Source organism: Ochotona curzoniae, unplaced genomic scaffold, assembly GCF_017591425.1.
Source record: "Ochotona curzoniae isolate NIBS_2020 unplaced genomic scaffold, NIBS_Ocur_1.0 scaffold_2476, whole genome shotgun sequence".
Classification (NCBI taxonomy): domain Eukaryota; kingdom Metazoa; phylum Chordata; class Mammalia; order Lagomorpha; family Ochotonidae; genus Ochotona; species Ochotona curzoniae.
This window is the reverse complement of record NW_024467095.1, coordinates 840,635-866,217: the sequence shown is the minus strand read 5'-3', so window position 1 is coordinate 866,217 and position 25,583 is coordinate 840,635. Positions and strand designations below refer to the sequence as shown.

At 48.3% G+C, this 25,583-nt stretch overlaps 1 protein-coding gene and 1 long non-coding RNA gene across 2 annotated transcripts in view; both read left to right on the top strand.

The window, feature by feature from the left end:
• Nucleotides 1-7,640: 7,640 nt before the first annotated feature.
• The window catches only part of AHCYL2 (adenosylhomocysteinase like 2), a 132,767-nt gene continuing 114,824 nt past the window's right edge, over nt 7,641-25,583 (top strand). Inside the window, exon 1 of the mRNA XM_041002415.1 lies at nt 7,641-8,023. Within this exon, the coding sequence (XP_040858349.1) occupies nt 7,652-8,023 (372 nt within the window). The 5' untranslated portion in view covers nt 7,641-7,651. The remainder of the gene's footprint in view (nt 8,024-25,583) is intronic.
• LOC121170934 lies at nt 11,134-20,876 on the top strand. The gene is made up of 3 exons (XR_005886067.1): nt 11,134-11,144; nt 13,752-13,757; nt 20,589-20,876. It is a non-coding gene; the product is annotated as an uncharacterized LOC121170934 (long non-coding RNA).

Genomic DNA, 25,583 nt, shown 5'->3' with positions numbered 1-25,583 from the left:
AGAGAGATCTTCCATCCACTGGTTCACTCTCCAAATGGCTGCAACTGGTCTGAAGCCAGGAGCTTCTTATAGGTCTCCCATGTGGGTACAGGGTCTCAAGGCTTTGGGCCGTCCTCTGCTGCTTTCCCAGGCCACAGGCAGGGAGCTGGATAGGAAGTGGAGCAGCTGGGATTAGAACCGGCGCTCATATGAGATCCTGGCACATTCAAGGCAAGGACTTTAGCTGCTAGGCCATGGCATCAGGACCCAGATGATTCTTAGGATGGTCCCTTCGCTGTGTCTGAATGACAGAGCTATAATGCTACCTCTTTAAGAGGACTGTGTAAAGTGTGTGTTTTCTTCCACGTGTCTTAAAGAGAGAGAGACTGACTCCTCCCTTCCAGTGTCCAGCATTTACTGGGTTTGCAGAGGATGGAGCCAGGGCCATCCCCCAGCCAGCCCAGGAGAAGGGCTGATAAGGCGCCTCAGTACATTTGCTTAGGCACTATTACAAAGGATAGAAAAACAAAAAAAAACAGGCAAAGATTAAGGGGCGGAGCCAACAGTAGCAGTTGGGAAAGCTGGAGGGCAAATGGACAGTGAGTCATTCAGCAGGCTTGAACAAGCTGAAGCGTTAAGGAAAAAGTGCGCACTGAAGCAGCCCTAAGGGTGTGAAGGGCACAGCAGTCCGTTGGCATCTGCGGCTCGTTGCCCCTTTATTCCGCAGAGAAGGCAGGACAGGCCTGTAGGATGTGCCTGCCTTGTCTTGCACATTCTGGAACTGATCCACAGCACTGCGCTGCCCAAACTTCCATAGTAGGGTCCAGTTTGTGGCACAGCCAGTTAGGCTGCCACTTCGCCATCTGCTCCCCCTCGCAGCATGCTCCAGCTTCTTAACAGACCTGAAAAGGCAGCACAGAAGTGGCCGTGTCGGACAGCAGGCTGGAGGGCCCCTGGCTTTGCTTGGTCCTGACCTGGCTGTTGTGGACATCTGAGGTATGAATGTGCAGGTGGAAACTTCCCTCTGTTGCCCTGCCTTTCAAATAAATAGATGAACCTTGGGGTCAGCAGTGGCATAGCAGGGAAACCCACTGCTGGTAATGCCAACATCCCATACAGATCCCAGTTCATGACCCCACTGCGCCACTTCGGGTCCAGTTCCCAGCCAATGAGCTGGGGAAAACTCTAAAAGTTGGCCCAACTTTTTGGGCCTCTGCCCCTTGGGCGAGACCCAGAAGAGACTGTTGGCCCCTGGCTTTGGTCTGGCCTAGCCCCAGCCATGGTGGCCATTTGGAGAGTGAACCAGTGGACAGCTCTCTCTATCTCTCCCCTTCTCTCTGTAATTCTATCAAATAAATCTTTAAAAGTTCAGCATCCTTCTGATCCTACAGCTTTTAAAAAAATTGATCTCAGCTGAAGATCTGAAGGATTTTATCTTTGTTTGAATTTTTTTTGAAGATTTATTATTATTACTTTTTTATTGGAAAGGCGGATATACAGGTGCAGGTGCAGGGTCCCAAAGCTTTGGGCCATCCTCGACTGCTTTCCCAGGCCACAGGCGGGGAGCTGGAAGGGAAGCGGGGCTGCTGGGATAGAACTGGCGCCCATATGGGATCCTGGGCGTGCAAGGCGAGGACTTTAACCACTTGCACCACCGCGCCAGGCCCCTTTGTTTGAATTTTACATATATATATTTAAAGATTTATTTATTTTTATTGGAAAAGCAAATAATCAGAGAAAGAGATAGAGAGTAAGATCCTCTGTCTGTTGGTTCATTCCCCAAGTGGCTGCAATGACTGGAGCTGAGCTGAATGGAAGCCAGGAGCTTGTGCCAGGTCTCCAACACAGGTGCAGGGTCTCAAGGGTTTGGGCCACCCTTAACTGCTTTCCCAGGCCATAGGCAGGGAGCTGGATGGGAAGTGGAGCAGGCACAGTTAGAACTGGTGCCCATATGGATCCTGCGTGCAAGGCAAGGAGCTTAGGCACCAGTATGCGCTGGGCCCTCCAGTATATATTAATATAGGTCATCCCCATCCATGTGTCAGGCATTAAGCTGTCCTTTCTTTGGACACTCTCATCTTCAATTCTGGGAAATGGTTTCAATTTCTTCCTCCTCCCTATTATTTATTAATTTGAAAGGCAGAGAGAGAGAGGCCATCCACCTGCTGATTCACTGCTCAAATGATTGCAACAACTTGGGCTGGGCTAGGCTGAAATGAGCCCAGAGCCAGGAAACTAAACTCCATCTGGGCCTTCCATGTGGATGGCAAGTCCTTGAGCCATAATCTGGTGCTTCCAAGAAGCTGGCTTCTAAGTGGAGTTGCTGGGATTTGAACCAGGCACTGAAACGTGGGATAAGTGGCAGCTTAAATCACTGTGCTACAGGGCACAGTGGCTCAACAGGTTAATCTTCCACCTCCAAGTGCAGGCATCTTATCTGGGTGCTGGTTTGTACCCGGCTGTTTCCATCCAGCTCTCTGCTTGTGGCCTGAAAAAGCAGCAGAGGGTGGCCCAAACCTTGAAACCCTGCATCTGCATGGGAGATCCAGAGGAGCTTCCTGGTTCCTGGCTTCAGATCAGCTCAGCTCTGGCTGTTCCAGCCATTTGGGGAGTGAACAAGCAGGTGGAAGATCTTTTGCTCTGTCTTTGCTCTCTGGAAAGTTGCCTTTGAAATAAAAACAAAGAAGATCAGGCCTCAGGACCTGCACGCTCACGGACGTGGAAGTTGTGGACTGCTCAGGAAAGGGATTTGGGAATGTGCATGGCTGGACCACTACGAGAGTGCACCGCAAGGAATGACTTGTGGGGGAATTCCATGGATCAGGTAAGTAACGGAGTCGAGACTGAGTGGTGTGGAGGAGGGGAGCCAGAGGACTTGTCTGGGTCAGACCAATGCACCTGCTCATGTGGGAGGTCTGAGCTGGGCTAGAGCCAAGTCTGGGAGAAGACTCCGTGTGGCAGGTATGTGGGCCCATCCCTGTGGAATTACAACATGAGCTGCTTTGCTCAAGGGCTGGGGTGCTTCCAGGCCAAGTTAGGTATGACCATGGAACTCACCGACACTCATGGGCACTGAGGCTGACAACAGGCCAGACTGGTCCAGGCTGCAGCACCTGCAGAACAAGGGTGTATGGGGGCTGGGCCACAATATTAACCAACACTCACAAAGGCCTAGCTGGGTAGGCAGACCATGCTGGGTACGGGCCTATCATCTGCTGCCATGTGTGAGATCTCAGCCTGGACAACTTGGGGGACTCCCCCACAGGGCTGTAGTTGCTGCTGCTGAGTACCTGAGTAAAGGCTGGGTGTTGGCCAGGATGGGTAAGGCTGACCCACTTGTCAGATGTGTGGGCTGGCTTAGAGTGGACAGGAGCCAAGATGGGGTGTAGGCAATATGGACTAGGCTACTACACTTACTGGTTTGTATGAGAGCCCAGAAGGAGTGTAGGCTGGGCAGGCCTAAGCTGCAGCACTCATTGGCAGTAGCTGGGACTGCAGAATCCAATGGCAAGCACCAAGATGGGGCAGGGGAGGCCTTACAGGCTGCTTTGGAACAGCCACTGACATGCGCAGGGTTTGTTAGGGGAGCTAAGCGAGTGCCTGTGCTGTGCTGTGGTCTCTGCTAGTGAGCATGAGAGCCAAGAATGGGGGTGGGCTGGACATCACCTGGCATGCGTGTGTGCTGAGCTAGGCTCAGAGTGGGTGTGGGATGGACTAGGGGGTCATGATGGTCCACTTGGGCCTGCAGGGGACATCGGGTGCCATGTCAGAGAATGGAGAGCAGAAAGGGTTGGACAGCTGACCTGGCCAAGCTTTGGCAGCCAGTGGGTGAGTGAATGTACTAGGGTGGACTCTGCAGCCAGTGACCCTTGGAAGAATCTTCTCAACCTGGAAAGCAGCGGAACCAAGAGCGGCTCAGAATCGCTGAACGCACTCGGGCCACACCTTCAGAGCAGTCTTCATCACAGCCTGGGTCTCTAAGATGGCGCCAATGGACATTCCCCCAGCCGGAGATGCTGGTGTGGTGTGGCAGCTGGGACCACTTCCCTCCCCACTTAGCCAGTGGTCTTCATGGGTCATCTTTGTGAACATCAGCCACTTCAATATCACCATCCTCCTCCTCTGACACTCACGCTTTTCAGATGCTGGACTGACCTTACTGCCTCTCCTTTTCTGGGAGGGTAGGGGTAAAATTTAGACATTAGAGAGCTGGAAAGCCACTCCTTTCAGCTTTTCAATGTGTTCCGTTTGTAGTGGATATATACACAAAACATGAAGCAAGCAGAAATAACCGCATCTTTCCTCCATGTCTGTTTTCTAGATGTTCACCGCTTGAAACCGCGTGTTCTTTGCAAACACGGCATCTTGAGTCTCCGAGGAGCCTGTGACTACGGCCTCTGCTTCCTTTGCGAAGAGCCTGTTTCCTGCAAGTTACTGATTCTTCCTGCTCGCCTGCGTTTGTCTCTGTCCTTGTCCTGTCTGCTGGCCTTGACTGCTCCTACTTAAGGATGTGGCACTAACTGGCTCATGCAAACTGTGTGACCTTGACCATGGCTGGCCTGGGTCCTGGGGGAATCCTCATTTTCCTTCTGCATCTGAGCAGACACCTCAGAAAAGTTATTGCAGTCTTGTGAATGGAGGACCCTTCCTGTGTGCCAGGGTTCTGCAGGCAAAGGGTAAAGCCCAGGAGTCTACACATTGCCCTCTGTCATCAACTTGTGCTTAATCCAGCATGCTGATTGGTCTTCAGCGGCAGCGGGCATCTCGCAGCAGGTGTTCAGTGTTGGGGGTTGAGGACAGGGAAGCAGTATGCCTTAACGGTTGGTTCCAACAGTGGCGGGGCCTGAAGACATGGCACGCGGATCTGCTCCTTTCCAGGGCTCTGGCTCCTGTGTCTAACTGCATTCCACCGAAGCATGAGTCATCCGGTCAGACATCAGTTCTAATGGAGATTCAGGTGGGCAGCTGCAGCCTCACGCTCTGCGGGTGCCAGGTGGCCAGGCGCAGCTCCCCTGTGGATCGGGAGGAAGAAAGAAATCAGTTAGGGAGCTGCTAATCTCTACCCCAACAGCTGGAGGATGGAACTCCAGCCCGGAGGAAGGAAATTCTGAATGTGAACACAAAGCCTTCTGCGGCTGGACTCGTGGACTCTGGGAACAGCAGTGGGCACACAGCTTCCAGCTCCTGGGGGGTGTGGCACTTATTGGACCCCCAAAATGGCAGTCTCCGTTCAGCCCTTTATGTAGGATGGCTCCAGGAAGTGAACAGGCTTCCTAGATGGTGGTAGCTCAGGAAAAGAAGCCAGCAAAGCAGAGGATTTCTCATTCTTTTTCTTCTGTTTTTCAAAGATTTATTTATTTTGGGCCTGGTGCAATGGCTCAATGGCTAAATCCTCACCTTGCTTGCACTGGGACACCACATTAGCACTGGTTCATGTCCCGGCTGCTCTACTTCCCAACAAGCTCCCTGCTCGTGGCCTGGAAAAGCAGTCGAACATGATCCAGAGCCTTGGGACTCTGAACTTGCGTGGGAGACCCAGAAGAGTCTCCTGGACCCTTGCTTCGGATTGGCTCAGCTCTGACTGTGGTGGCCACTTGGGGAGTGAACCAGTGGATGGAAGAGCTTTCTCCCCGTCTCTCCTCTCTGTAAATCTGACCTGTCTTTCCCATAAAAAGAAGCAAATCTTTGAAAAAAAAGGAGATTTATTTTTATTGAAAAGCCAGAATTCAGAGAGACAATGAAAGATAGAGATCCTCTGTCTGCTGGTTCACTCCCCAAGTGGCTGCAACAGCTGAGGCTGAAGCCAGAAGCTAAGATCTTCTTCTGGGTTTCCCTTGCAGGTGTAGGGTCCCAAGGCTTTGGGCTGTCCTGACTGCTTTCCCAGGCCACAGGCAGGGAGCTGGAAGGGAAGCGGGGCTGCTGGGATTAGAACCGGCGCCCATATGGGATCCCAGGCGTGCAAGGCGAGGACCTTTAACCACTTGCGCCACCACGCCGGGCCCCACATTTCTCATTCTTACCAGTTACTGGGAAGAGCTGGCCAGTTGCCCCCCTGGGTCGTCAGGGCTCCCTCGGCCCCAACAGCCTAAGCTGCGACTTCCTCTTTGCCTTAAGTTGCTGTGAGAGCAAGAAGCAAAACACAGAAACAAAAACCCACCTCTTATGTTGCCAGTCCTTTACAGTGTAAGTATATTCTAAGTATTATTTACATAAATACATGTAAATATATGCAAATATATTTGCGGGGGAGGATTAGTCAAGTGAGCCTTCAGGCTGGGCCCACTTTTTTTTTTTTAATATTTATTTATTTTTATTGAAAAGTCAGATATATAGAGAGGAAGATCTTTCGTCAAGGACTTTAGCCACTAGGCTATCCTGCCTGGCCAAGCTGGGCCCTCTTTTAAAGGACCATTTTCCTATTGTTGCATATTAATTTCAAGCAGCTTTGTAATCAAAAGCTTCCTGTCTTAGGGCTCACACAAAAACCAAGGTAAAAGTTAAAGAGACTACTTGACCAGCTAGATGGCTCAACTGTTAAAGGGAAAGCAGAGGCGACCACCTGCAAGTGCCAGGATCCCATATGGGGGCCGGTTCTAATCCCGGCAGCTCCACTCCCCACCCAGCTCCCTGCCTGTGGCCTGGGAAAGCAGACGGCCCACAGCCTCGGGACCCTGCACCTGCATGGGAGACCCAGAAGAGGCTCCTGGCTCCTGATCAGCTCAGCCCTGGCCACGGCAGCCACTTGGGGACTGAACGAGCAGATGGAAGCCGTCGCTGTAAATCTGCTTTTCCAATAAAAAGAAATGAATGTGGAAAGTTTAGAATACTGAATAAAGCTCTGCATAAAACCGATGCCAAACCCCATCACGTGGAGAGGCCGCCATTCTTATCCCTAGGTTCCTTTCCGGTGACTTCTGAATTTGGGTTTCTGATCTTAGATTTACTAACAAGTCAAAAGATTTGGCCTCTTTTACGGCCACGCAAATTTGCCAGCTTCCGTACCTAGCACCGAGTCTTACTTTTCAAACGCGAAATGTGTGCCAGGAGTCCCCTAAGGACACAGGTTCTATTTTATTCCTCCTCAAAACAAATGCATTAAGTTTGCAGAGATGATAGAGAAAAACGAAGCAAATCAAAAAACCAAGCCGTAGAGTCCGGGACGCCGCGCTTCTCCCTTAAAGCAGCGGCTCACGTGGTGGCAGGCGCGCGCACGGGGGAGCTGCACGCCCTTCCTCCAGAAGCGCGCCTCAGGCTTCTGGCGTTCCCTCTCCGGCAGCCGCAACTCCTCTGCAGACTCTTCTTCATTCCCATTGTCACCTCCGCTCACTTCCCCGCCGTTAGGCGCCGGCCCTGGGCCCTCGCTACAGCTCCCCGCGGCTGACAGAATCCCACCTCCCGGAAGGGAAGGCCGGGGAATCAAACCAGAAAGACTACAACTCCCAGGGCGCCGCGGGGCGCGCCTCGCCCGCGCGCGGTGCAGGCCGGGGCCGCGCGCCGTCCGGAGCAGGCGCACTGCGGGCGCCGGCCAGGCCGGGGCGGGGCGCGCCGGCGGAGGCGGGGGGCGGGCGCCGAGGCGATGGAGGGGCGGGCTGGGGGCATGGGGGAGGGCCGGGAGGTGGGAGGCGGGGCCGAGCCGGAGCCGGAGGAGCCCGAGCCGGCGGCGGAGGCGGTGATGTCGGTGCAGGTCGTGTCGGCGGCGGCGGCCAAGGTGCCTGAGGTGGAGCTGAAGGATCTGAGCCCGTCCGAGGCGGAGCCGCAGCTGGGACTGAACCCCGCGGCCTTGAGCGCCATGGTGCCCCCGGCGGGCGGCGGAGACCCCGAGGCTCCGGCTCCCGCGGCCGCCGCGGCCGAGCGGCCCCCGGCCCCCGGCCCGGGCTCGGGGCCCGCCGCCGCCGCGCTCAGCCCTGCCGCCGGGAAGGTGCCCCAGGCGTCGGCCATGAAGCGGAGCGACCCGCATCACCAGCACCAGCGGCACCGCGACGGCGGCGAGGCCCTGGTCAGCCCCGACGGCACCGTCAGCGAGGCGCCGCGCACCGTCAAGAAGGTACTGGGGCCGGGCCGCCTCTCGCCGAGAGCGAGGAAGGGAAGCCGAGGGCGCGGCGGCGGCACCCTGCACGCCCTGCCTGCCGATCGCGGAGCCGAGCGCCTCCAACCACCGCCACCCGGCCTCCGGGCGGCTCGGAGGGGCATGGGGGGAGCGCTGGACTCGGAGTGGGGCGTCTCCGGGGAGGGGACCCCGCTGTGTGTGTAGGTGGGGCCGGGGGAGCCTTCCGGGTTAGGGGAGAGTTGGGGTGCCTTCCGCGCGGATGCTGACTTTCCGGCGCCTGGGGGCCGGGCGCTTCCAGAAAGCTGTGCCGCTCCTTGGCAGCTCTGGAAGAGCTCAGAGCTTTGAACGTAGGAAGAGATCTCTGCGCTCTGGCTTGTCCTCCTTGTTCAGGGGCTGGTCAGCAGGATGGTCAGGCTGCGTAGGAAGAGAATGCCTCCTTGGTTCCTTTATCATCTGCAAATGTCAGGGAGCAGCGCTGCTTTTGAGGGAGGTTTGGCAGGAGACGGCAGGGGTTTCTGAGCTGTCAGCTTCTTGTAGGCAGTTTTTTTTTTCAGTGGGGAAGCTCAAAACTCCCTGGAGAAAGTGTCCCTGGGTGTGCGACGGGTCACCAGTCCCACGGTGCCCACGCTTTCCCTGGAGAGCCCCAGCAGCACGGAAGGGCGAGTGCTGAGGAGGGGAGGGTGTCCCTTGGAACGGCAGTGTGGCGAGGCGCGAGCCGTGATGCGTGTGACTTGAAGTGATTCCTCGGAACCACTAGGGTCGGGCTGTGCGCTGGGCCTGCGCTTGGCTGAGTGGGAGCCTTGGGCCCAGCCACGGTCCCTTGGCTCAGCTCTGTGCTTTCATCGCAGCCACTCCACAGAGGTGAGAAGCCAGACTGCTGATTTCACGGTGCTCTAGGGCAGTAGCCTTGTAGTAGGGAACTTCTGGAGAGATTATGGTCCGAAGAGGCAGCCTGGCACCCGGAGTCCGCAGGTGTGGCAGAAGCCTGGTGCAGGTGTCTAGTTAGTTGCATTGTAGCTTCAGTCAAACCTTTTTCTCGTGATTAAGAATCTTTTTGTCTAAAATCTGTAATTTTCTTAGATCTCCTAAGGGCAAAAGCATTTCTCAGATTGCTTCTAAAGGATTGAATTCACAGTCAAGGCAGATCTGGGTTCCAGTCGTGTGCCTCCCACAAACCCTCTTAGGTAAAGTGGGACACATACTGAGCTTGTTACACATGCCAGAGCCTTAGGAAGTGGCAGCTAGCATTGATCAGGATGACTATTATTCCATTAGGGCTTGGGGGCATGCCACCTTGACTTCTGAAAGATGCACACAGTTCAGGAGGTTCTAGAAAAGAAGTTGAACGTCACGGGCCATCATGCCAGACTATTGGTCTTAGTTCTATACATGCTTCTTGATTCTTGACCGTTTTCTTCCTTGCTGAAGCACTTCATTCTTGTTTTTTTTTTTTTTTTTTCCCAGCATCTAAATGTGTGTTCTGTGATGCTGGGTTTACTCAGCAGCCTCAAGGCTGTGGGAGACAGGGCTGAGCTTGCCTTCAGTGTTAATTGCATATGTGCACACCAAAACAAAACAAACCTCACTTCTTTGCGGAAAGCTAAGTAGCTGAAGCTGTGGGCAAGGATGCAGCTGCCTTGCCACGCGGAAGGGTGAGGGGCGTGGCTGAACCTCTGCTTGGGCCTCGTGACCCACTGGCTGGATGAAAACGTGCTTTCCTCAAGTTCAAAGTCACCTCACCAGCCGACTGCATTGTGACATTTTGATCTGTTGGGCATTTCCTGTCTATTTCAATCATCATTCTGACCTTGACTCCCTTCTGCTTTTACTTTAGTGTGTGGGGAATCTGAGGGGACTGGACTGGAATCGCCTCCTTGGGCTAGGTGACTGTTGGCTGTTATTTTTATTTTGCAGTTGTCATGTGCAAACCTGTAGAAGTCAAGTTTTCTTTGCTGCTTTTCCATGCTGGTATTCCTGCATCTGCCGGCAGCTTCCTTGGTCTCATACTCTGCTCAGCCAGATGTGGGAAGTAAGCCCTTTTTCCGGAGAACCAGAATTCCCAAGTGCGAGTTACTCAGTTGCACATTTGGTGCTTGTTTCCATCTTGTAACTCACTTTGCCCTGGAGTTGGATCTTGTCCTTGTAGCTGTGAAACAGGATAGTTATTCACAAAGTTTGTGAAAAAATGGAATTTTTAATGTATTGTTTTAGATTGATTTATTTGAAAGAATTACAGAGGGAAAGGAAAGGAGAGAAAGGTCTGTGATGCTTCACGCTCCAAGTGGCTGCAGTGGGGAGGTCTGTCTGCCGGAGCTGGGAGCTTCCTCCAGGTCCCACATGGGTGCAGGGGCTCTGGCCCCAGGGCCATCTTCGCTGCTTTCTCAGGGCGTTAGCAGGGAGCTAGATCAGAAGTGGAGCGACTGGGGCGTGAACTGGCTTCACAGTTGAGAACTAGATGTGCTGTGTCACAATGCCAGCCCCGGCAAAAATGGAATTTATTGGAAAGTTGTAGTGCAGAAATGTTGAAATTCATGTATAGTTTTTTCTTATTACACATTTTTCATGAACTTTTTGAAGGCTTCTCACATTTATGTAGAATGTGCCTTGTAACTCACATTAAATGAGTTTGCCAAGCCAAACATTTCTGTGAAAATAATTTGTGAAATGGGAAAATAAGGTTCACTGTGAAGGCCATAACCAGGACTGAAGGTATTTCTTGTGTTGTGGAAAATGGAGAATAGGCGTGTCACAGCACAGCAGGAAAAGCATGGTAAGACAGCATCTTCTAGAATGCAGGTTGGGATAGTAACGCTCAGGCCTGAGGGCCTTACCTCGTGTGCTCCTTGGGTGCCGTCGGGGGAGCTGCGTTAGCACTTTCTTGCCCTGAATTGTTTAATCTCTGTTCCGGTTAATGACACATTACCTCATTGGACTGTCTTGGTGGTAGGCATGGGCCTGTGCCGGAGCAGCATGCCTCCTTTGCTGGTTAAAGTACAGTCTTGCAGAGTCAGGAAGGCACTTGGCGCTTGGGCGCTTCATAGTTACCATTCATTGACCTTTAATGAGCCAGTAATTATCATAGACCGTTCTGAAATCCTGAGAATTCTAGGAGATACAGGTTAAAAATGATTATATTTGAAAGGCAGAACAGGAGAGAGAAAGAGAGGGAGAGAGAGAACGTTGCTCCGTCTGATGGTTCACTCCCCAGTTGCCACAATAGCCAGGGCTGGTGTAGGTCAAGCCAGGAGACTAGCATCCAGTCTCTGGTCTCCCACACACTGGCAGAGACCCAAGTATTCAAGTTGGCATCTGCTGCCTCCCAGGATGCCCATCAGCAGGGGGCTGCATTGAAAACGCAGTAGCGGGGACTTGAACAGGCACTGTGGTGTGGGAGGCGGGCACCCCGTACAGTGCCTATCCTCATTGTCTATGTACTGTAGATGAGGAGGTGAACTTTAGAGAGGTCCCATGCCTTCTCCAAGGTTACATGTGGGGACAGTGGCAAGGTAGTGTTTGAACCCACATCTGTTTCCAAAGCCCATGGGCTTTTCCTTGTACTATGTCTGTTTTTGATTTTTTTTTTTTCTAACTGCTTGGATTGCTGAGTTATGACCTTCTCTCAGAAGTTCTTGAAACTACTAAGTTAAGTCTAATATGTTTTGGCTAAGGCTTAGGTCATCATAAGACCAAGGTTAAAGAGAATATGAGGGGCCTAGTGGAGTAGTCTGGTGGCTAAAGTCCTTCCTTGCATGCACTGGAATACCATTTGGGCACTGGTTAATATTCCAGCAACTCCACTTCCTGTCCAGCTCCCTGCTTGTGGCCTGGAAGAACAGTAGAGGATGGCCCAAAGCCTTGGGACTCTGTTCCCACAGGGAAGACCCAAAGCTCCTGGCTCCTAGCTTTAGATCGATTCAGCTCTGGCTATTGCTGCCATGGAGGGAGTGACCCAGTGAATGGAAGATCTTTCTCTCTGTCTCTCCTCTCTGTGAAATCGACTTTCTAATAAAAATAGATCTTTTTTTTAAATGATTTATTTATTTTTATTGAAAAGTCAGATATACAGAGAGGAGGAGAGACAGATGATGATTTAGTCCCCAAGTGACCGCAATGGCTGGAGCTGTGCCGATCTGAAGCCAGGAGTCAGGAACTTCTTCCAGGTCTTCCAAGTGGGTGCACGGTTCTAAGGCTTTAGGCCGTCCTCCACTGCTTTCCCAGGCTACGAGCAGGGACCTGGATGGGAAGCGGGGCTGCCGGGATTAGAAGCAGTACCCATTTGGATCAAAGAGAGGACTTTAGCTGTTAAGCTACCACACTTGGTCCATTTAAAAAAAAAAAAAAAAAGAATACGAGTCAGCTTTAGGAAGCGATCAGAGTTGTACAAATGTAGAAGTTCAAAGAATTGTGAAATCAGGAGAGGGTACGAAGACCACCTTCTGAAATGTCAGGGCTGCCGCCTCCAACTAGCACTTAAACACAACTAAGAAAAATCATCCCATTTTAAAGGTCATAAAGAAGTCTAGTGTACCTGAGGAATAGAATTGGTGTTCCTGTTCAGCTAACACATTTGCCCTGCTAAGTTCCACTTTCTGTAAGACTCAAACTCTGATGAAGTTTTTGCAACTTTCGAGGGGAGTGTACTGCTCTGTGCTCTCCTGGCATACTAGGCTTTGTGCTCAGAGCAGTACTTGCACTGTGTTATGTAATGCTTTGAGGAGCCCTCAGAGATAGTCTTATCCTTGTTTTATTGAAGAAGTAGGTTTGAAGGCCTGGCATGGTAGCCTAGCGACTAAAGTCCTTACCTTGCACGCACCAGGATCCAATTTGGGCAGTGGTTCTAATCCCAGTGGCCCTGCTTCCCATTCAGCTCACTGCTTGTGGCCTGGGAAAGCAGTTGAGGATGGCCCAAAGCCTTGGGACCCACATGGGAGACCTGAAAGAGGCTCCTGGCTTAGCATCAACTCAGCTCTGGCTGTTGCGGTCACTTTGGGAGTGAGTATTGGACAGAAGATCTGTCTCTTTTCCTCTCTATATCTGATTTTCTAATAAAAATAAATAAATAAAAATCTTTAAAAAAAAAAGAAATAGATTTGGAGAGATGGAGAAATTTATTTCATGGCTTTATAGTATTGTTGTGGCAGAACCCTTAAGTGATTTGGCTCCAAAGCCCCAAACTCTTGCTTTTTGAGTCATGCGTATCTTTGTTCAAAACTTAGGACTGAACCTTTTAAACATATTTTTAAAATCTGTTTTAAAAATATTATTTATTTATTTGAAAAAGTTACAGGGAGAGAGGAAAGATTTCATCTGCTGGCTTACCTCCCAGATGGCTATGATGGTCAGGACCGGGCTAGGCCTGAACCAGGAGTTGGAAGCTTCATCCCGGTCTGCCATGTGAGTGGTAAGGGCCGTCTCCCGCTGCTTTCCCAGGTCGTTAGCAGGAAGCTGAATTGGAAGTGGAGCAGCCAAACTTGAATTGGCACCCGTGTTGGATGCTCATGTGCGATGTCACGATGCCAGCCCCTTGAATCTTCATTTATCTTAGTTCTTGTGCATTTTTTGGTTAGTGCACCTGGCGAGCAGTTTCTTTTTCTGTATTGAGCTGGCTGCAGAATGCATCATGTATTTTTGTGAGCTTTTTGTAAAGTTTCTGAGAAAGTAGTCCTTCTTTTGTATTTGTGCAATTTTGAATTTATTCTCCTTGAGCCTAGAGGAGACACTAGAGCTGAAGGTCACTCAGGCTGGAGCTTGACTTGGGTCCTTGATGTCCTCAGGAAGACTACTTAGTGTTCACTTGATGGAGAAACTGGATAGCTCATAAAAAAGAGAGCTACTAGGTCATTTCCTTTAAAGTGAGTCTCTTCACAATGAGAGAAAGAGAGAGAGATTTGATTTAATCTTTATTCAGACCCTTCATCAAGTTGAATTCATAAACAGGCAGTTTCTTTCTTGGAAGTTCTTGTTTAAATATTCACAGAGGTGTAAGTGAGGTGAATGGGGGCACAGTCTTGGCAGTTGCCCTGTCGGAACCACAGTGTCGTGCTTTTTGGGAGCTGGGCAGTGCAGGGAGCTGGTGTCGCACCCTGTAAGGTTTGGTGAGCTTGATCAGATAGTTTATGAGAACTGAGCATAGGAGAGGGGTGGACTGATATTTTTTTCTGTAGGAATTCCTAAGTAAAATGATTCTGATGAGGCTAAGTAACCCAAGGCATGCTTTTTCATGCTTTTTAGTCTCTGCTATATCTATACTGCAACAATTCAATGGCTTGGACACTGGTATTACCAGCCGTGATTTTCTGTTATTTTTTTTAAGGGTTTGGTCAGCAGAAGTGTATCAGTCGGGGCACCTAGGCTCTCACTCACAGTGTGTGTTAAGGAAAATACCAGAGCTGCTGACTCAGCCGCTGCCTGTGCAGCTCTCGCTTAAAGCTTTTGTGAATATTGTGGACTTGAGACTAGTAAAACTGGCTTGCATCTTGCAGGCAGATTCTCTCTCCTAAAGCCTGGCGTGAACTCTGTTAGTCACTGATTGTGTTGGTTGTCACACTGACTACCAATTACTGGCTACTGATTACTGAATGCTTGCCTCTACAAATCATCTCTGTCCTCTCTAATTCTCATAGTAAGTTTAACATAGATACAAAAATATAGATCCAAAGAGAGGGTAACTTTTTCATATCTTTGCCAATCTGTGATGCCTTTGGGATGGAGCAGTGAGAAGAAACATGAGTCAGAACAAGGGTGGGAAGTTTTGCCATGCAGCCAGTGCCTGCCGCTGTGACCGAGCTCCCACGTGAAATTGGCTGAAGCTGCTGCTAAGACCACTCTGGCAGCCCTGTGAGTCTCAGATCACCTCCTTGATTCTTTCTCCTCCTTCTTTAAAGATGTATATTTGTAAGGCAGATTTATGGAGAGAGGAGGAGAGATGGAGAATCTTCCATCTGCTGGTTCACTTTCCAAGTGGCTGCAATGGCCAGGACTGGGACAAGACGAAGCAGGAGCCTAGAGCTTCTTCTGGGTCTCCCGCGTGGGTCTAGGGAGGGCCCAGGCACATGGGCCATCTTGCACTGTTTTCCTTGGCATGTTAACAGGGAACTTTATCAAAAGTGAAGCAGCTGGGATTCGAACCAGTGCCCATGTGGGATGCCAGGGTCTCAGGCAGAGGCTTACCCTGTTAGGTCACAGTGCTGGCCCTGACTTGTATAGGGAAGTCTGAACCACCATGCTTCATATCCCTGTTTATTCAGTCGCTGTTGAGCATCTGTTTCTTGGCCTTCCCAGTATTTACTGTGTCACCACTCTCTTCGACCCCCTGAAGCCCTTCCACCTTGTTTTTGGCCATTTCTTCATTATCAGCCACCCCTACGTAGGGTCAATATGAGCATGCTCCAGTTAACAGCCACAGCAGTGGCAGTGTTGGCGCTTGGTCTCCACATTTATGATGTAAATGAAGCCTCTGGCTTGATGGTAGCAGTCGTGGTGTGCGTCAGTTCCTGGTGCTTGTAGCTGTGTGGCCCGGAGCAGGTGTCCTGCCTCAAAGGCCACCTCATAATTCGTTATGTGAATTGTTTTTCTCTTTAATCCAGCAGGAGTTGACTTCTGCTGCTTGCAGAATTTTGAGCCATGCAGTGTTCAAAGCTAACCAGCTTCCTTCTTAGTTTCTAGCACCTATGGAGCTCAGAGTTATTAAGGAAAATCAGACAGGTCAATATTGCCATAATGATCATCATACTGGTTATCACATTGATCATCAACCTCTCTTGCATAATCTACATTACCTAACAGTGTTACACATTTTTCTAATAAACTCACTTTCCCATTCATTGTGATGACTATTACTGTGTTTCTAATCTCTCTTTTTTTAAAGATTTTTTTAAAAGATTTTTATTGGAGAGTCAGACTTACAGGAGGAGAGACAGAAAGAAAGATCTTTCATCCGACGATTCACTCCCCAAGTGGCTGCAACAGCCAGAGCTATACCGACTGAACTTAGGAACAAGGAGCTTCTTCCAGGTCTCCCATGCTGGTGCAAGGTCCCAAGGCTTTGGACTGTCCTCCACTGCTTTCCCAGGCCACAGGCAGGGAGCTGGATGGGAAGTGGAGCAGCCAGGACACAAACCAGCGTCATCTGGGATCCCAGTGTATGCAAGGCGAGGATTCAGCCACTAGCCTGTTGCGCCTGGATCCTGTTTCTCATCTTACATGTACATACTCTTTTTTTTTATTTTTTAGTAACCATTTGACACTTACATACATCTTTTTTCTTCTTCCCTCCTGCTACAATCAAAGCTGTGTGTCCTTTATCTCGTCAAAGGCCGGACCCTTCACAGGTGCTCCATCAATGGCCTCTCCTGCCTGACAGGATTTTCTCCTAAGGCTGGTGCTGTGTTGCTGCAGGTTAGGCCTCGGCCTGTGGCATGAGCCTCCTCATTTAGGTGCTGATTCAAATGCTGGCTACTCCACTTCTGTTCCTGATAATGCAGCTGGAAAACACCTAGGTGGTTCAAGTGTTTGGGCTCCTGCACCTGCATGAGAGACCTGGAAGAAGCTCCTGGTTTTGAGCACTGCAGCCATGTGGGGGTGAGCCAGCAGATGGAAGGTCTCTCTGCTTGTCTCCTCCTCTCATAATGCCTTTCACAGAAATAAACCTTTTCTTTCTCTCTCTCTCTCTTTTTTTGTTAAAGATTTTATTTCTCTATTTGCTCTCTCATACATCTCTTCCGTCACTACCCAAACTGCACCGCCTTCTACCGTTTTGAAAACCCTGTCATTCAAATGGCGTATTTTCTTACTGCTGTTTTTCTTCTTTTCTTTCAGCCAGGCTTTTTTTTTTCTTTTTAAATTTATTATAGCTAGGCTTCTTAAAGGATTTTCCTGCAAATACTATGTAAGGGTTTTATATTTTTTAAGGTTTATTTATTTATTTATTTTATTGGAAAGGCAGGTTACAGAGAGAGAAGAAGAGACAGAAAGGAAGATCTTCCATCTGCTGGTTCACTCCCCAACTGGCTGCAACCGTTAGAACTGAGGTGATCCAGAGCCAGGAGCTTCTTCTGTGTCTCCCACTTGGGTGCAGGTTCTTAAGACATTGGGCCTTCCTCCACTGCTTTCCCAGATGGCAAGCAGGGAACTGGAAGGGAAACGGAGCAACCGGGACATAAACTGCCTCCCACACAGGATCCTGGTGCATGTAAGACGAGGATTCCGTCACTGAGCCGTTGCGCCGGCCCTACTTTTTCTTTTTCTCTCTTTTTTCCCTTTAAAAGATTTATTTTTATTACAAAGGCAGATTTATAGAGAGAAGGATCTACCATCTGCGCTCCCCAATTGGTTGCAATAGCTGGACCTGAGCTGATTAGAAGTCAGGAGCCAGGATGTTCTTCTGGGTCTCCCTCGCAGGTGCAGGGTTCCAAGATTTTGGGGCATCCTCTACTGCTTTTCCAGGTTGTAAGCAGGGAGCTGGAAGAGAAGTGGAGCAGCTGGGATGTGAACTGGTGCTCAGTTGGGTGAGGATTTAGTCATTGAGCCATCGTGTTGGACTTGTATACTTTTTTCTTGTGAACTCATAATCTACTCTTATTTCATGTTCTGCTTAACCAAACCCATCATCTTTTGAGACCTTGTAGCAGCCTTGGACCCCACACTTGTGAAACAGCAGCCTCCTTCCTTGCAGTGTTCTTTACTGCTTTCCTGCTATTTTTCTGGCTGCTCCTTTTTCACTCTCACTGTCTGTGCTTGGCCTTGGGCCCTTGGCTCTTTTTCTGCTTGAGTCATCCACACCTTCCTACGCCCCTAAGCATCGTCTACACGCCAACAACTCCCATAGTGATTTCTTTAGCATGCCAATCTTAGTGTGTTCAATTATCTGCTTAGAGTAAAACTTCAAAACTTTCATGTCAAAACATGAATTATTTTTATGTCAAATTCTCAAAATATGTTGTCCTCCTTAGTTAAATGGCATTTCCGTTCTTTTTCTTTTCTCATAAAGTTTTAGTTACACAAGTAATATTTGATCTACTCTTACAAAATAATTGGATCTGGTGAGGCGGACTCCTTAGCTTGGCTCACAGCCAATCTCATTGTCCTCTCCAGAGGTGGCCTCTGTGATGGATTTGTTTATCTTTCTATGCTTATTTCTATGAGTTTACATTTGTAACTGTAGTTTTACAGGTTATATGTAGATAAAAGCATAATATATATACATTTTTCGTTTATAAAAATAGTAGATCTTGGACATCCTTCTGCATCATTTTATATAGATTTACTTTGTTCCTTTTTTCTGCTATATTGATTTCCAAAATCTGTCACCAACTGCGGCATTTGGTTGGACATTTGGCTCAGCCATTAAAATGGCTGTATCTGGGGCTGGAATGATGCCCCAGTTGGCTAATCCTCTGCCTGCATGTGTTAGCATCTTATATGAATGCTGGTTCAGGTCCTGCTGCTCCACTTCCCATCCAGCTCCCTGCTTGTGGCCTGGAAAATCAGTCGAGGATGGCCCAAAGCCTTGGGACCCTGTTCTGGGAGAGACAGAGGGTGCTCCTGGTACCTGGCTTTGGTATTGGGCTAGCTTTGGCTCTGGCGGCCACTTGGGGAGTGAACCGGTGGACAGAAGATCTTCCTCTTAGTCTTTCTTTGTCTCTGTAATCTACCTCTCCAATGGAAATACATAGATCTTTAAAAAAGTGAAGTTGGCTGCACCTTATCTCAGAGTACTGGATTTTAATTCCCAGCTCCCACTCCTAACTTAATCCTAAGCCTCCTAATAGTGTAGACCAGAGGAGGCCACACTGATGGCTCAAGTCAACGCGTCACTCCACCTCTTCCCCATCCCTGCCTGCTGGAGAGACCTAGAGTAGTTCCAGCTCTAGTCTGGGTGTGACCCAGCTCTAGAAGATGTGGGCATTTGGGGAGTGAACTAGGCACTGGAAGCCCTCTCTTCACATGATTTAAGAAAATAAACCAAACACATTTTTCTGTTCATACATAATTGACTTTACTTTTTCTTTATATATATTGCAGTAACAATTTATGCATTCTCTGTGTATGTGTGTGTGTATATATATAGTAATATTTCCATATATTTATGTATGTATTTCCCTGGGATAGCTCTCTAAAAGTAGGATTTGAGTGCTTAAAGTTATCTGTATTTTAAAATTCACACATGTTGCCGTGTTGCCAAACAAATTGTATTACCCGGGCCCAGTGTGGTAACCTAGGGGCTAAAGTCCTTGCCTTACATGCACCAGGACCCCATATGAGCGCCGGTTCTAATCCTGGCAGCCCCGTTTCCCATCCAGCTCCCTGCCTGTGGCCTGGGAAAGCAGTGGAGGACAGTCCAAAGCCTTGGGACCTTGCACCAGCATGGGAAACCCAGAAGAAGTTCCTGACTCCTGAGTTCGGTTCAGCATAGTTCCTGCTGTTGTGGCCACTTGGGGAGTGAATCATCGGATGGAAGATCTTCCTCTCTGTAAATCTGACTTTCCAATAAAAATAAATAAATCATTTAAAAAAAGCAAAAAACCAAATTGTATTACCTTACATGTTGCTAAACAAATCCTTTCATCACACTTATAATGAGGCTAGGAATATTTTTATGTTCATATTGACAATTTAGAGTCTTTTTTTTGTAACTAATATTTTTACTAGTAATCGTTTGTTTGTTTAGGAATATTAGAGGCCAGCTACTGGGGATACATCAGTGAACTAAAGAGATCAAAGCTCTCCTTTGGACTGTGTATCCATGTTGGTTTGGATTTCTCATTACACTGAGTACTTTGCATATGTTGGTTATATATTTTCCTCTATATTTTTTATACTGTTTTTCCTACTGTTTTGTTTATGATTTAAGAAATTTACCCAGTCACACAATTCTTCTTCTTTTTGGCTTAAACACTTTGTACCTTAAAATGACTTTTCCTTCTTCAGTTTTATGAACAAATTCCTCTTTATTTTATTATGTCTGTATTTGTTCTATTTTTGTCTTCAACCTATTTGCATTTTATTTTTGTTTGTAATTAATCAGGAGATTATTTGTAATGTAAGATAGCTTTGTTTGTCCCCAAATAAAGTGCAGTGTTTTACCTTTTCCTGGTTTGTTATTTGATTCTTTTTTTTTTTTTTAATTTGTGTTTCTGGTTTTACTTAACTTTTCAGTGTACACATAAAAGTAAATTTTGATAGTAAAGCATGTTTATTATTAAGATATCCATGCTCATTTGGAGAAAATGACTAAAAATTACTATCGTAGTGCTACTAATTTAGTGCTTATATACCTTGTTACTCATAGAAACATTTGTTATTTTATCCCATGACCTATGCTGGACTGCATTCTAGAAGAAAATAACTTTACTGCTTTGGGATGCTTGTTTAATAATCTTCTCCAATGCATTGTTAGCTTCTTTTGTGCAAAAAAAAAAAAATCTTTTATGTGCCAAATACTACTAAGAGCTGGAATTATGGAATCAGCAAGATAGCGTTCTTTCTATCAAGGGTAACAAATGTGTGTGTGGAAATCAGCAAGTGTATTCTCTGGCTTGGTAAGAGCAATCCTGAAGGCAAGAGTTCCCTGTGGAAGTGCAAGTGTATCCCCCTTGGGAAAGTCATGGACCCAGCAGGTATCAAAATGGAGCAGGATCTTTGTGAGGTTTCTTTATTCTAGATTTGCAAGTTTAGAACTTAAAATTTTAATCATTTACCTCTTAAAACTGGCTCTTAACAAAACAAATTTCAAGAGAGTCCTATTTAAGACAAACTTACCTGTAGATAGCACTCAAGCTGAAAATCTACATGGGAGGTCAGCGACCCCCGTGGAGGATCAGCGACCCCCGTGGAGGATCAGCGACCCCAGTGGAGGTTCAGCGGCCCACGTGGGAGGCCAGCCACCCCCGTGGAGGGTCAGCGACCCACATGGGGGGTCAGCCACCCACGTGGGGGGGGTCAGCGTCTTGTCAGTATGTTGTTTAGACCCAGGAGCATTGAAGCTTGTTAGAAACAATCTTGAGACCAATGCTGTGGCATAGCAAGTTAAGCTGTCACCTGCAGGATTGGTGTTTTTCAAGTCCCGCTCTTGCACTTCCAATCCAACTCCTTGCTAATGCATCTTGGAAAACAGTGGAGGATTGGGTCAAGTCCCTGGACCCTTGCACCCAGGTGGGAGACCAGAAAGAAGCTCATTGGTGCTGACCTGAGCCTGGCCCAACTCTGGCTATTGGCCATTTGGGGAGTCTCCTCTCTAACTGAGCTTTTCAAAAGAGAAAAATTTAAGACGTTTTAAATTTAAAAAATGAAAACTTTTAGGTAACACTAGTTCTGTAGCATATACTGGTCATAGCCTTAGTTTACTTATTGTTTGTTTTAAGGATGGCTTTTTTTTAGGATTTATTTATTGTTATTGGAAAGTCAGATTTACAGTGAGAAGACTGAGAGAAAGATCTTCCACCCACTGGTTTACTTCCTAAGTGGCTGCAACGGCCTGAGCTGAGTTAATCCAAAGTCAGGAGCCAGGAGCTTCCTCCAGGTCTCCCGTGCAGGGGCAGGGTCCCAAGTCTTTGAACCGTCCTTGACTGTTTTCTCAGGCAGGGAACTGGATGGGAAGTGGCGCTGCCGGGATACAAACCAGTACCCATATGTGATCCCGCACATGCAAGATGAGGACTTTAGACACTACTAGGCTACTGTGCCAGGCCCAAGTATAATTATTATTTTTTAAATTGTGTGACAGGGTGGCAAGGATGTAGACGGGTATCTTGGACTTACTCATCTACTTCCCAAATGGCTACTAGTGCCAGGTCTGGCCTAGACTGAAGGCAGGGGGTGGAAACTTCGTCCGCATCTCGCCCGTAAGTGGCAGTGGCCCAAGCCTGTTCTGCTTTCCCAGGCACATCAGTAGGAAGCTGGAGTGGAAACACAACAGCTTGGACTTGAATTTGCAGTCTGATAAGGCATGCCAATATTGCCACGTGTCAGTTTCTTGTGACACAATGTTGGTCCCGATTCATTTATTTATATTTTCATCTACTTAAACCAGTAGGTGAAGGTGAAGTCAGGAAGCTGGAACTCCATCTGGGTCTCCTGTGTGAATGGCAGTGGTCCAAGCACTTGAGCCGTTACCCTCTGTCTCCCAGGATGCTGGGTTGGCAGTGGAGATGTGAAGACCTGAACCTTCACCCTGTGTTTATTTATAAACAGTTTGCTGTCAAACCATATTCAGTGTTACACCAGCAGCAGCTGCCAACAGCCTGAGTCCACCGCCTCTTGATTGTATCAAGGTTCGTGTGGCAGGACTGCCTTCCTGGGTACCACTTGGGCTGTGTGACTGTGTTCCGTGATGTCCGCACATCGACAGAATCATCTGTGACACAGTCCTCAAAGCACATCCCTTTGTTAAGTGACCCGTGATTGCATTTGTATGTCCACACACTACCGCGTAGCTAATGCTTCCAACAGCGATTTGCGTGGAACCTGAGTGCTGATCGCCATAGTTATTTTGAGGAGAACAGACAAGGTTCCTCTGTCGGGTGCTTTGAACTGAGCCAGAAAATGAAGCGGAAACAGGTCTGCTCTTGGACCTGCAGAACAGTGGATGCTTCAAAAGCCAATTTGGTTCCAGTTCCTGTTTCTGGAACTGCTTGTTCCTGGGCATAGTTTTCAGTTTAATGTCCTTGCTATGCTTTGGAGGAGAAGTTATTCCCTTGTTTTTTTCTCTCAGGAGCTTGCATTCCTAAATTGCTGGTTAGAGTTCCATGCTCCATTCCCCTTGACGTTAATTAATGCACTCCATGGTATGCATGACTCACATAAATTCGCCCAGGATTGAGAGACCCAGAAACATTACACCTGTGTGGAAGGACTCATGCTGCGCTTTCCTGGGCGTGTGGCTCTGAGGAATGCAGAGGAAAGATTACGGTAAAGCCATCAGGTACTTCCCCCCCCCCCCCCACCTGTCAGATCATTCATAGTACAAGCGTGCCTGAAAAGTTGTGATGTGGGGCCTGCTGCATTGGTTCAGTTGGATAATCCTAACCCTGCAAGCACTGGGATCTCATAGCTGCTGGTTCATGTCCTTCATGTCCCAGCTACTCCACTTCCCATCCAGTTCCCTGCCTGTGGCCTGGGAAAGCAGTTGAGGAAGGCCCAAAGCCTTGGGACCCTGCACCCACGTGGGAGGCCCAAAAGAAGCTCCTGGCTTCAGATGGGCTACACATTTGCACAACTTTGCCCACTGGGGAGTGAACGAATGGATGGAAGATTTTTCTATCTTCTTTTCTCTGTAAATCTGCTTTTCCAATAAAAATAAATAACTCTTTAAAAAAATTCTCTTTCCTCTCTGTTTCTCTGCCTTTCAGGTTAATAAAGACTTAAACAGAACAGCAAATATAAGTTCCTAAAAGATAGATGTTTTTCTCTCGCTGCTTTATGTGTATTTCATTTGACCACGAGTGAGAGAGTTGCGAAACGAGCCCAATAGAACAAATGCTATTTTACAAGATTTTCCTGAGGCTTTTTTTTTTTTTTTTTTTGAAGCTACAAAGCCCGATTGTTGGCTCAGTGTGTTGTTTCCCTGCTGCGATGTGTCTTATCCTTTGTCGGCTGTAGTTCATGAACAGCAGCAGTGGATTCCCATGGCTGGGTGCTGGCAGTCCAAGCTTGGGGTCGGAGTCGGCTGGTCCGTGCCTGCTAAGGCAGAGACAGAACAGTTCTCTCACTGTCCTCCTCAGGAGGGGAGTTTTGGGACCGTGTTTCCAGGAGCATGAAAATCATTCATGAGGTCAGCACCCTCATGACCTGATCACCCACAAAGGCCCACCTGCGAACACATCACAGGGGAATAGATGTCAGTTTACGGATTTGGGGGATTGAATATTCATAAGCACTGAATGTATGATAACAAAGCAATCCACCTTATTTTTTTTAAGATTTATTTATTTTTATTGGAATGTCAGATATAGAGAGAGGAAGAGAGACAGAAAGGAAGATCTTCCATCCAATGATTCACTCCCCAAGTGGCTGCAAGTGCCAGAGCTGAGCTGATCTGAAGCCAGGATCCAGGAATTTCTTCCGGATCTCCCACACGGGTGCAGGGTCCCAAGGCTTTGGGCTGTCCTCGACTGCTTTCCCAGGGCACAAGTAGCGAGCTCGATGGGAAGTGGAGCTGCTGGGACGTGAACTGGCACCCATATGGGATCCTGGCACTGGGAGGCAGAGGATTAGCCAGTTGAACCATCATCCCAAACCCAGCTTTTCCCATTTAAGAGACACAGGTGATGGGTATTTGGGGATTCAGACTCCTGGAGCCCCAGCCTGACCTGGAAATGAAAGGGCATTGTATGAAGGTCGGGGTTTTGCCAAGATGTAGCAGAGGAGCAAACAATGCTCTTCTTAGAACACTTATAAATATGAATTAGTTCTTACAGTACCACTGTGGTGAGCAGTTATAGTTTACTAGTGGAAAGGAGGAATAAAATGAAATTCAGTTCATCTGCTCAGTGTCGTTAAGCTCTCTTTGTAGCACTTGTCCAAGGCTCTAGAGAAGACTGCTGAAAATATGAAAAAGGCCAACACAACCACCACCACTGCATTTTGCCAAGACAGCATTTATTTTTTTCGTTTCTATAAAAATAAGTAATTTGAATTTTAAAAATTGTAATAGGGCCTGGTGCTGTGACCTAGCAGTAAAGTTTTCACCTTGCATGTGCCAGGATCCCATATGGGCACAGGTTCTAATCCCTGCAGCCTCACTTCCCATCCAGCTCCCTGTTAGTGGCCTGGGAGAGCAGTTGAGGATGGCCCAAAGCCTTGGGACCCTGCACCTGCGTACGAGACCCAGAAGAATTTCCTGGCTCCTAGCTTTGGATCGGCACAGCTGCAGCCATTGCAGCCTCTTGGGGAGTGAATCATTGGATGGAAGATCTTCCTCTCTGTCTCTCCTCCTCTCTGCATATCTGATTTTGCAATAAAAATAAATAAATATGAAAAAATTGTAATACAGAAATATTTTTAAAAATCAGGGCTAGTATTATAGTATAACAGGTTTTGCTGCTCCTTACACAGCAGCATCTATTGTGGGTGGTGGTTCAAGACCTGTCTGCTCCACTTCTAATCCAGCTCCCTGTTAATACGCCTGGGAAAGCAGCGGAAGATGGTCCAGTGCAACAGTACCTACCACCTGTGAGAGAGACTGGGAAGAAGCTTTGGGATCCTGGCCATTTGGAGACTAAACCAGCAGATGGAAGATCTCTCTTTATCTCCACCCGATCTCTCCCATTTTGTAATTCTATAAAATAAAAGGTAAATCTTAAAAATATGTATTTATTTGAAAGGCAAAGAGGTACAGAGCTCTTTCATCCACTGCTTCCCCAAGTGCCTGCAAAGGCTAAGGCTGAATCAGACCAAAGTCAGGAGCCTGGAACTCCCTCTGTGTCTTCTGCGTGTCATGCCCCAAGGTGCAGGTTAGCAGAGAACTCGAATCAGAAATGGAATAGGACCTGGAACCCAGCTATCCAGTATGCCATGCAGGCCCCTGAGTGTGCCTACCATGTGGAAAATTCCTGCCCAG